This window comes from Siniperca chuatsi, linkage group LG2, assembly GCF_020085105.1.
Source record: "Siniperca chuatsi isolate FFG_IHB_CAS linkage group LG2, ASM2008510v1, whole genome shotgun sequence".
Lineage (NCBI taxonomy): Eukaryota > Metazoa > Chordata > Actinopteri > Centrarchiformes > Sinipercidae > Siniperca > Siniperca chuatsi.
This window is the reverse complement of record NC_058043.1, coordinates 5,385,518-5,397,760: the sequence shown is the minus strand read 5'-3', so window position 1 is coordinate 5,397,760 and position 12,243 is coordinate 5,385,518. Positions and strand designations below refer to the sequence as shown.

At 38.3% G+C, this 12,243-nt stretch overlaps 1 protein-coding gene across 6 annotated transcripts in view; it reads left to right on the top strand.

Annotated features, from left to right (window-relative positions):
- The window catches only part of raly (RALY heterogeneous nuclear ribonucleoprotein), a 151,118-nt gene that overhangs the window by 79,916 nt on the left and 58,959 nt on the right, over window positions 1-12,243 (top strand). For all 6 annotated transcript variants that reach the window (XM_044209810.1, XM_044209829.1, XM_044209818.1 and 3 more), the window contains exons 2-3: window positions 4,025-4,353; window positions 10,478-10,547. In XM_044209810.1, the coding sequence (XP_044065745.1) occupies window positions 4,025-4,353; window positions 10,478-10,547 (399 nt within the window). The remainder of the gene's footprint in view (window positions 1-4,024; window positions 4,354-10,477; window positions 10,548-12,243) is intronic.

Here is a 12,243-nt window from a genome sequence, read left to right as displayed (position 1 = left end):
GCTGGATATTTCTAATGAGGGAGAGAGAGAGAAAAGTGGAGGCAAGCAGAAACAGAAATGCAGTAAGAAAGACAGATAGACTATATGGCCAAAAGTAGGCGGACAGACATTTGTCCACCTACTTTTGGTTTAGGTCTGGTTTTCATGGTTTGGACCCCTTGGTGTGATTCAAATGAGGGGAAATCTAATAGTATGGCTTTAAATTATATTTTAGACAACACCATGCTTCCAACTTTGTGGCAACAGTTTGTGTATGGCCCTTTCCTGTTTCAACATGACAATGTCCCCCGTGCACAAAGCCAGGTAAATTCATAAATTATTTTCACAGTTTGATGTGCAAGAACTTGGACTGCACAGACTTCAACCCATCCAACACCTTTGTGATGAACTGGAACGCCGACTGTGAGCCAGGCTTTATGCTCTTGTGGCTGAATGGGAGCAAATCCCTGCAGCCGGGTTCCAACATCTGTTGGAAAATCTTCCCAGAAGAGATTTGAAGTGACATGTTCTACAGTCACATATGGGTGAAATCTGCTCACATACATTTTGACATGTCGTGTAACGAAAGGGAGAGAATATGAGAGCTATAGAAGGACAGAGTGACACAAGAGCAGGCAAGTTTGTTTCTGCAATGTTTCTAAAAAACAACAAACTGCACTTTAACTTGGACAGTGTGTGTGTATGTGTATGTGTATGTGTGGCTTATTTTGTGGATTTGTTACTTTTTCTGATCTGATGACTCTGACACACAACAAAATCACAATTTTAATGGTTGCATTTGTTACATTGCTTTAATTTGATTTAAGAATTTAATTTTTGTTTCATATTGCATGAATTTTAAATACCACCACACACAGTATTTTTATGCATGAATCACAGCTTGATATTCAAAATATTTTTGACGCTTTTAAAACTGCATATAATATTTGATTTGCTTTGGTTGTAGTTTCTGTGGAATGTTTGTTTTTTTTCCTTCAGTGGTGGGGAGATGTACTGTGGTGTTTTACAGTAGTTATTTCAGTGCTTTTGTTTGAGTTCAAGTTCTTGTCAGTTTCAGAGTTGCTCAGCACAAAGGGAGCGAGCAACTGATAGGAACAGTGATTCTCCAGTGACTTAATGAAACTGAGACTTAAAATAGAAAAAACCAAAACCTAGTGTTGCTCTTAAAACTGCTTTTAATATTGCTGATACATTGCTTTTTCTGCTTAAAAGCTAATTTTCCAGTGTTATAATCATTTACTAGACTTTACTAAAGCAATTAGTTGTGACTGTGAGGAAGTGCCCCCCCATGTAGTGTATGTTACTCCCTCTTGGTTAGAGGTTACCTGTGGAGTTTTTGACCTCTTGTGGTGCTATGCAGCTGTTTTTCTATGAGCTGGTCCTCATTTAGTTTATCTTGCGCACATGAGGATGCACATGCATGCACACACACACGCAGGTGAGGCGATACACAGTCCTGCCAATAATGTCACACTATTCCACTGATCAACAGGTGGCAGTAACATGCCAAGATATGGTGCAATGTGACAGCAAAGGCAGGGAAGACTGCTTGCAAGTAAACGTGGATGTAAACAATGCTGGATTTAAAATACTTAAAAAATCTGATTTGTAAATGTTTTATAAGGAAGGAAGGAAATGCATTCAACATTTGTTAGACCTCAAGGATATACACAATGCATTTTGGTGAGTAACACCAGTGAGTGTGATCATAACTTTGTTTGTTTTCAAAAAACTTGACAGGGCACCTTTAAGCTCCTCGCTGGCACTGCAGAGATTCAGTATATTTCAAATTCCAAGTCTCTGAGGTCCAAGTTAAGTCAAAAGTCTTTAATTAAGTCAAGATGGAAGTCTTTTAGGTCACTTAGTGGTGATCATTTGACCATTTTCCTTTCAAAGCTGTAAATGGTAAATTTTTACATTCCAAAGTTCTTTATGTACCTAATCTTATTTTTACCATTATTTATTTTTTATTGTGCCAGAATTTTTCCAGGTGAAAAAGCAGAAGTATACAAGTCTCAAGTGATATCTATCAAGCAAGTCCTTTCAAGTCCTCATTTTTGTGAATTAAGACTGACTTGAGTCCAAAGCTCAAGTCTGCAGCTCTGGGAGACGGATGTGTGGCTGTTGTCACCCTCCAGAGGAGAACATAGGGAGTCAGCAGCGACATGGACCACAAAGAATGGGAAAAAGCCATTCAAAATTAAGAGTAAAAAAGAAGAAAAATACACGTGTGAGTGATGTGTGACTCTTGGAACTAATAACTCTTCAGCTCCATGTCAAATACTCAATGGTGTCTTCTGTCTCCTGAAGTCCGTCTGCTTCGTGACATTGTTGATAGAAAAACAAACCACAAGTTGTTCTATCTTCTCTCTGCTGACTCATATGTCAGACTTAACTCCCACTATCAGTAGTTTAGATGAGTCATTCACTCATTTACATGGCTCTCTTAGCTTTCTGTAAATGCCAAGTTTATATCTGAAAGCTAAGTAGAACTGAAGCAGCGATGAAACATGTGTCTTAATCTCCTAGAGCTTTACAGCAGCCTGTGCACATCTGAGAGTCAGCTTGAGAGTCAGCCTCAGAGTGGCTAAGGTCTTCATCTGGGTCAGGGCCTGCTGGCCATTTGGATGCTCGAAGCGTAATAATCACTTTGTGGTGCCCCCCCCCCCAAAAAAAAAAAACAACAAATAACACACACAAATAGTTGGAAGTTCAATCTTCTTTATACCAAAGAAATATATTTTCTGTAGCTAACTATAGAGCAGGCAAAACACACACACACACACACAAAATATGTGGAAGTGCAATCTTCATCAATAAACAAACCAAATAATATTTCCATTATCAATGTTACCATTATTGTTAAAATAAATAAATAAATGTAACTCTACTACTACTACTGCTGCTGCAATAACAAGAGGAACAAGAACAGTGCAGTAACAGTACATTTGTGCCTATTACTACTAGGCTACAGGATGTAATTGTTGTGATGTGCTACTTAGATATGTCTCTAGAGGGAGCTCACACATTTTTAAAGCTTACAAAGCAGCACTGTCCAGTCGCCTAAACTACAAAACGGATTGTAAAATGATGCAGATAGAATCCAGCTACTAAATGAATGTTCAGTTTATTATACATCTGCTGTAAATATTGTTATTATCAGCTGGTTCATCATGACAATTTAGAGTATAAGGCATTTAATGAGTAATATAACTATTGTTACCATCATTTTTTTAATTGTGTTAATTAATTTTAAAGTTGAATTTAATTCAACCTCCTGTGTCATTCTTTAATTTCCTTTCCTTCCAGTGCTCCCTCTCTTTCTTCCCCTCCTCTCCTCTCCTCCATCTTTTTTTTTTCTCCACTTGTCTTCTCAGCTTCTGTTCATTTGTTATGCGGATGTAGGGAATCGGCACACAGCGGGATAGGGATAAAAACTACATTTTGTTTTCAAATCCTGCTCTGAGATCGATTGAGCTTGTCTCGTAATGAAGCGGCGATGGTTTGGTCTGCTGCAACTCATCTGATCAGAGCAAACTTGTTGGTTGTTGTTCTTTTTCCCAAGAGATATTTTGATTTGACTGGAGCTGTTCTTTTCCTTTCACATGAAGAACTTATATTAGTAATGAGTTGAGTAGTCAGAATCCAAGTGGCACGGGTTGTGTATAATGACTACTTTGTGAACAGTCCCTTCAGTACTGATTATCACTTAGTTAAAGAATTCATTTTTTCCTTTTCATTCATGAATCTTTTATAAAGATGTTCCAGGATTGTACCAGGGTTTACTATATTTAATGTTAAAAAATCTGCTGCTGCTCTTTGACTGAGTGTTATAAGTGAGGCTTGTGTTGAGATGCCTTCATGTGCTGAGCAATGAATGAACACTTTTTTGCTCAATAAAGAAAGGTAACTACTGCTGGTTTGGTGATTTTTGTTCAGTTATTAGATAATGGGTTGCAGCTGTCCTCCATTATCTGTCTTTTGTGACTAACACCAGTTATCTGTTCCCTTTTATTCTCTTCAGATCACCATCTGTCTGCGTCTCTACCTCCCAATCCATCCATTTGTCAGTTGCTTCCTTCGCCCATCTCTCCAGCATGTCGCTGAAGGTCCAGACCAGCAATGTGACGAACAAGACAGATCCAAAATCCATCAACTCCCGGGTGTTTATCGGCAATCTGAACACAGCAGTGGTGAAGAAGTCAGACGTGGAAAGCATCTTCTCCAAGTATGGCCGGGTGCTGGGCTGCTCCGTGCACAAGGGCTACGCCTTTGTCCAGTACGCCAGTGAGAGGCATGCCAGGGGGGCTGTGATCGGGGAGAACGGCAGGGTGCTGGCCGGACAGACGCTGGGTAAGTCCACGTGACACAGCGTGAATTATAGCTCTACTTACAAAGCAGGAAAAGACAAATGCAGTGGTTGTGGTAGATAACTGTTTGAGACTTTTTTTCGAAGTTTGAAGGATTTACCCACAAACCATTTAAGATGATGTTATCCTACCTTCAAATGGAAATAATGAGGTTGTATTTTCAACATGGAGTGTACATTATGCTTGGCATTCAAGTCACAAGATTTCCTTGTTCCATTTTTAAAAACTTTTACATCTTTACGTTTAGGAACAACAGATCAGTAGACAACAAGAATGTCATTAAAATTAGAAAAGTTTTTTTTTTGCTGAGCTGGAATTTCTTTAGAATGCTGGTGTATGCCAAAACTCATGAACTCTGAGGTTTCAGAAAATGTCCACTTACAAAGATTCCAAGTTCTAGTTAATCAATTAATTGATTGTATTAGTCTATAGAATATCAGAAAATAGTAAAAAAAAAAAAAAAAAAAAAAGGACCCTGGTGATGTCTTCGAATTGCATGTTTTGTTTGTAGTCAAAACCCAAAGGTATCTGAGCATCACTTTAAACCACCGATAAAATACTTTTAAATAAATAAATACAATTAATCAAGTATCAAACATGTTTGAATTATTTTCTGTTAAATTACCAATCAATTAATTGACTAATTGTTTCAGCACTTCCCTTGGTTACTGTTTTGAAGAAGACAGGTAGACTCACCTGTAGCTTGTCTAAGCTCTGGGGAAACCAACACTGCAGGCTACAGAAAAACCCAGGGCTAGCTTAATCTTTTTTCTTACTTGGAGTTGTCAGGACTCAGAGCCCAGCATTAAAAGCCTCACAGTTTGATGAGTCTTTTTCACAGGGCAGACGAGATATGACATATGACAAGATGCAGTTTGTAAGTATGTTTTGGTTTAGGCATGATCTCTCTCTTAGCATACAAAATGTGCCTATTCCTACAATATTTGTGCATCTTTCCCCAAGTTAGTTTTCTGGGGAAATGAAAAGCTAAACATATGAGATGGGACACAAACAGAGTTGAGTTGGTTGATTTGAATAATTTCTTGAGAACATACACTTATGCAATATCCTGTGAAATCAGACTTAAGTTCAGTGAACTTACTGACTGCACAAACCTTTGATGGACCTTAAGCATCATTACATCAATTTCCTTCTTGATTGTTTACATATGCTGTACGTTTCCCACCTTTCCTCTGTGTTACTGTGCAATAAAATACCAGAGGAAATCAGAGTTGAGCGGAGTGTGTGCCTTTAAGCTGCTGGAGCGTTTTCCTCCGTCTGTCTGTTCCCCCGGCGGAGCAGGAAGAGACGAGCTGTCAGCGAGCTGGTGTGAAGAACTCAACTGGTTTATGTTCAATCACCGCAGAGCTGCGAGCACATTTCTTTAATAGACTCTCTCAGTGTAGTATGTATCTGTGTGTGTGTGTGTGTGTGTGTGTGTGTGTGTGTTTGTGTGTAATCAAGTATAAAGCTGTGACAGCTAAGGGGCCACTAAGGGATGCTCTCTGCCCCATTGCAGCTTGTGTGTGTGTGTGTGTGTGTGTGTGTATGGGGATCATATGAGTCTTATTTTCTGTATTACTTAGTTACCTGACTCTTTTCTGTTTTTACATGTCTGGCTACCACTATCCCTCTCTTTTTAGCTCTCCAATCATACCTGCTTTACTGGGATGACAGGAGATATGAGTTTTTATTATGAGACACGTTTAACCCTTTTAACATATAATTACTTGCTAGAATGAGGTCGTCCACAGCCAAGTAGGTCCAACAGCAAAAAGCTCCATCGCTCCTAGTTTTAAATTTGATCTCTGAAACAGCCAGTAGCTTCCTGTCAGAGGACAATGGGCTAACTCAGATTAGTAAGGTGAGAGCAATACTGAGTATGATCTCAAGCCAGGACATGAAATACCTTAAATGTCATCAATGACATCTCAAAAGCAATCATAAAACAATCCTAAAACAAACCATGCTAGTTAGCTGGTAACGGTTTGCTAAGCTAACTACTGCTTGCTGGCAGTTACCCAAGTTAGCTGGCATGCTACCAGTCAGTTAATTGGTAGTTCAGTCTCTAACTGGACAACATTGGTTAGTGGATTTACTTCACCTATGCAAGCGAAGTTACTGATCGTGGCAATTCTGTTGTAAATCTATTTAAGTATTTGACCCAAATATACAGTTAAAGTATCGTATATAGAAACTCTTAGATTTTTGCTAGGTGAAAACATAAGGATACCGAACCTTAGCTTTGGGAACAATTTATTCACAAACTGCTTAGCAAACCGCTAATGAGAGCTGACAGTTTCCAATTTCTAGATCAGCAGAAGAGTGGAGTGAAGTGTTTTTGGACATACTGTTCAGAGAGACATTGGAAGAGTCGATAAAGAACATTTGTGTGTGTGTGCTGCATTCAGGGACTTCCCCTTTGAATAACAAGACTCTGCAGGAGACAAAGCAAAGTGAATGAGGCATATGGAGCAGCAGGTAGACTGTGTGTGTATGCGTGTGTCTGCACAGTTTTTTCCCTAGGTCATAAAGGGGAGGATCAATAACAGTTTGTGCATGTGTGTGTGTGTGTGTGTGTGTGTGTGTGTGTGTGTGTGTGTGTGTCTGCTTGCAAACAACTGGACCTCAGCCATTTCCACACCTGGCTGCGGTCAGACTTCTGGATCACTGCCTCAAACACACAACACACATTCCCCTTCACGGTGAAGTTAACAGGCTTGAATCTTCAGCCTCTGGCTGCTGAAAATTCACTTTCCATTCTTATCTGTCCATCCATCCTTTTGTTATCCTCAGTCCTGATTTGGTGAAATTAAAAATATTTTATCTCAGGTAAAGCTGCCCTTTAAGTCATAATTTAGCATGACTGTAACCATAGAAACATCTGTATCTTGGAGCGACACAGTATGACCTCTGTGGACATTTTATGGACCGCAACTATAGCATGCAAATGAGGCCAGCGTACCAGTCAGCCTGAAACATAAAAACGTGTTATGTTTGCTTGCAGTAACATCTTTTTGTCTCTAGGTAGCAACACATTGCCCAGAAATGAACAAATACAAATTGCATTAGCATTGCATTTGTTCAGGCAGAGAAATGATGTGGCGCTTGTACTGGCATCATCATGTTTCATTCATACAACTTGAGATTTCACACTATTACTCTGATAAAATGCTCACGCCAACACCGTTTGCTGCTGAAGCTCACCCCAACCTCCTCCATATTTGTTCCATTTTTGGTTTCACCTCCTCCAAATCTAAATATATAAACATTTGCTATGAATGGACAATTCCTTGACTTAAATGTCTGACTGAATATGATTTCCTGACCACAGAGTGATATGATACAACCATTTATTATAGTCCAACATTATAAGATGATAATCAGTTTAATGTACACAATAATTTTACTTCACTGCGTTCAGAGAGAAATATTTCACTTTTTATCCCTCTACATGTATGCAGTACACAGTTTACCCAGTTTACAGAATGAGATACATACTTATTCATGACAGACAGTGGCTCAGTGTTTATAACTCCTCCTTAGTCCTGTGTTCAAATCTGCCAGCAGACTCTGCCTTTTCTGTGTGGAGTTTGAATTTTCTCCCTGTGTCTGTGTGGGCTTCTTGCAGGGGATCTGGTTTCCTCCCACAATCCAAAATCATGCAGGTTAGGTGAACTAAAAACTCTACATTTCCCAATGATAGACTGTTGAGCTGTCATGGTGTTCCCTGCCTCACATCCAGTGCATGCTGGGATAAACAAACGAACCCTAGTAGTCTGCTGAATAAGAAAAACACAAAGTTCTTGATTCATGATCTCCTTTTCACAATTTATAAACAAGGTAGTTGTTGAGCATGTTACTGGTTTACATATCTTATTCTATTCATATCTATATTACATAATTGAAATTTAAAACAATTTGGGATAAAATAATTTAAAAAAACAACAAAAAATAACAAATACTCCCAACAAGTACAGTCAAAACAATGCAACTTGGCAAAAAAATATTTTTCTACAGACTGAAAAGTTGTAGCCCAAAGCAACCGCTTATCGCGCCTTAACACTACCTGTTTGATGTCAAAAGTAACATCAAATTTTACACTAGCCGTACTATGCTAATGGCGTCATTTCATTGCAATCATCCTATTTATTTGTCCAGTAAATTATGTTTTAAATAGTTTTTTAAACTTACAGTGTGTGACACATTTTCAGTTCCTCACTACAGCTGTTCCATAAATTCACCCCTTTAGGGCAAGGCAAAGCAAATTTAGATGTATAGCACCTTTCAACGATAAGGCAGTTCAAAGTGCTTTACATTAGACATAAAGGCATTAAGACAACATATAAAAGAAACACAAGGCAATATAAAGACAATATAAGAACACACATAAATAAATTTGATTTAAAAGGATTAAAACTAAGTAAATAGAAGATTAAAATAAGTGCATATAGAATAAAACAGTCTAAACAGTACAATAAAAATTAGACTGAACAACTTTTTAGAGAAACCTGTAAAGACAGCGTCACAGGTTTTTCTGAATCCTGCTGAAACACAAGTCCTTTAATTCTTGATATATTCTTAAAGTGATAGTAGGCTGATTTTGTAATTGTCATAATGTGGATTTTAAAATTTAGGTCTGAGTCCATGACTACACCAAGATTTCTGGCCTGGTTTGTGGTCTTGAAAGTTAGCGCCTGAAGCTGAGCACTGACTTTTAGTCGTTGTTCTTTGGGCCCAAAGAAAATCCTTTCAGTTTTATCTTTGTTTAACTCAACAAAAGTTTGGCACATCCAATCATTTATTTGTTCGATGCACTTACTCAGTGCTTGTATGGAACCATAGTCACCTAGTGATATTGTTATATAAATCTGTGTGTCGTCAGCATTATTATGGTGAGATATATTGTTGTTCTCCATAATTTGAGCTAGTGGCCCGAGTCCACATGTCATTTTTGTATGCTCAGATGTGTAATTACCGATCAACACAAAATAGTCCCTGTCCTTCAAATAGAATTCAAACCAGTTTAGCACTGTGCCAGAAAGTCTGTCTAGTTTGTTTTCCAGGCTGTCTAGTAATATGTTGTGGTCGACGGTGTCGAATGCAGCACTGAGTACTAAGCACCATAATACTAAGACTTAAACTTTTCCACTGTCTGTGTTTAAGCGGATGTAATTTAAGACCTTAAGAAGAGCAGTCTCTGTCCTGTGGTGTGGTCAAACTCCTGACAGGAAAACATCAAAACAATTGTTTAACAGAAATACACAGATTTTTTTTTACCTGACCTTTTGTTTCTTAAAAATGCATTTTCCTCATTAATCCTAAATTGCTGTAATTAAGATTGCATCTTTTTTTTCTCATCCTTTTTTTATTCTCATAATTTCAAAACATTAAAACAGCACAAAAGCTAGTGCATTATGTTTAATTAGAGATTTTTCTCAATCTCTTATTTGACTTGGTCCATGCTGCAGCAGCAACATGAACTAGGGGTTTATCCACATTTTTTCAATTACCACCACAGCCCTGTAAGCAATGCAGGACATTTACTTTTAATGTGGTATTCCTCCTTGACTTGAGTGAAGGATTTGAGGGTTTTTTTCTCGTCACCCCAAACAAGGGAGGAAAGCCACAGACAGTACAGCAGAAATCAGATTTCTTACTTCCCTTCTGATTATTTATACATGGCAAGTTGACAGGCCAATGTGGGTCCACTGAAAGCTGACTGACGGAATAACTGAACAGCTGAACAGCTGACTGTACTGACAGTCATGGTGGGCAGACAGAGTAGAAAAGATGTTGTAAAATGGCTCAACAGCTTCCTCAAGTGGAAGTTGCAAGCCAGCACACCATCCACCTTTAGAGATAGTTTCCCTACAATAAGCTATGCTACCTTCTCTCCACTTATATTTCACCCCTGTGCTTTTCTCTGAATCAGTATTGTCTGTATCTGTATTGTCATACAGATATTTTACTAAATGTTTTGGGATCTGACTGTTTTAAAGATTAAAGGGCCTTGGATACACATCTCTTTAATTGGATGGGATTTTAGTAAATTGTGTTCATAATAACTTAAGAAACTCCTCTTTTTTCCTCTGCTCTTGTTTCAGATATCAACATGGCAGGAGAACCGAAGCCAAGAGCCAAAGGCCTGAAGCGATCAGCAGCTTCTCTATACAGGTTTGATTGATCAGTGTGTCACTCAGTCTGTCATTCACATTTGTAGGCAGATCTTGTTGTGTTTCAGGACTTTTCTAAACAAACACAGGTTATTTTAAAGGTCGGATCTACATTAGAAGGCCAACAAGAGAATATTATACCCACAAATGTTTACCACAAAAACAAATACAGGTGCTCATATGGGACGGACATCTAAACCACTTTAATTGAAGAGAGCCAAGGCTTTAAAACCACCCACACTGGATAACAACTCCCTGAAGAATGTGGAGGCTGAGGCCTGTAAGTGTTTTATTAACAACAACACCCTGAAAAAGTCTCAGGCTTCTATTTTAAACATCTCAGCCCTCAACAGTTAAAGGCTGTCTAACTTTTTTTGACAGAGAATTCAGACTTGAAGTTTTATTGTAAGAGGACAGTATTTCAGATTTTTCTTTCCAATACAAAACCATACAAGACATGGCACTGTCTGTAAGGTGCTTTTTTTAACCTTAGACACCTTAATCATTTGTTTTAATGAATTAATTCTTTCTACGATAGTAATTAGTATCAAAGTTTTCCTTGTGTTGAAAAGGTGTAGTGAGTCATGCTAAATTTGCTGGTGAGCAAAAAATCAGCATCTCATAAGAAGTCTCAAAGCAGATGTCTCAAAAACATTTCCTGAATATTTTAAAGCTGCATTAATCTAGGGGGCAGAAAAACATAAATGACAGCCATCACATATCCCTGGTTTCTATAGCTGTCATGTTAGCATGCACTTTGCATATTTAAACATCCAGTAGACAGAGAGCAACATTATCATCCCTTTGGCATTGTGATTGTGTCCACCGCATCCATTTTTAGCTCTGTTTTTGTCTCCACCAGCTCCTGAGAAAAATATCTGGCTCTGTAGCAGCTATAGACGTTCCACTTTCCTCACCAGCTAGTCTCGAACTTTGTCTGTCTGCTTTTTATTGTGGTTTAGGTAGCGTACAGTGGGTTTATCAGAGCTTGTTCCCTTAAAACAGTTTCATGTTGCTGCAAATGGGTTGACGAGAGCAGTGCAACTGAACTAGAACAGTAAAGTTACAGGCCATAGAAACAAAACTATGAGAGACCAAACCAACTCCAGAGTTGGTTGATAAATCCTTCAGGGTTTGTCACAATAAGCGATCACTTACACATTACAAAGTAATTTGATTCAATTGGTTTCAGTATAGGGCAGTATTTATTTCTACATAGTTTACAGCTAAATAGTTGCAAAGTTTTATTGTTTGGTTGAAGAACCTCTGCCTTCATCGTGTCCCCCAAATTTTGGAACCAAACCTACACTCTTGTTTACACTAGTGTCTCCGTGACATGTGCTAAAAGTTCATGCGTGCTAACAGCAATTGTAAAATGTGTCAGGAAACGTTAAACGTACTGCACATCATTCACAAGAATTCAGTTTCTGTTGCCAGGTTCTCTTTTGTCTTTGTCATTTTTATTTCTCTCTCTCTCTCTTGGGGTGAGATGAACTATATTGTGGTTTCTTTGTCTCTACCACATAGTTTGTAATTATTGCCTTTTTTGTGAATTTTTATTTTTTTGATTTGCATATGCAACTATAAACTGTATGGAAACCCCAAAAAGCTTTTGTTCCCTGTGTTGTTTTAAATGTGGTCTCATGCTCATGTTATGACAAACATTGTATGACATTTGTTCATGTTTGTTGTGCAGT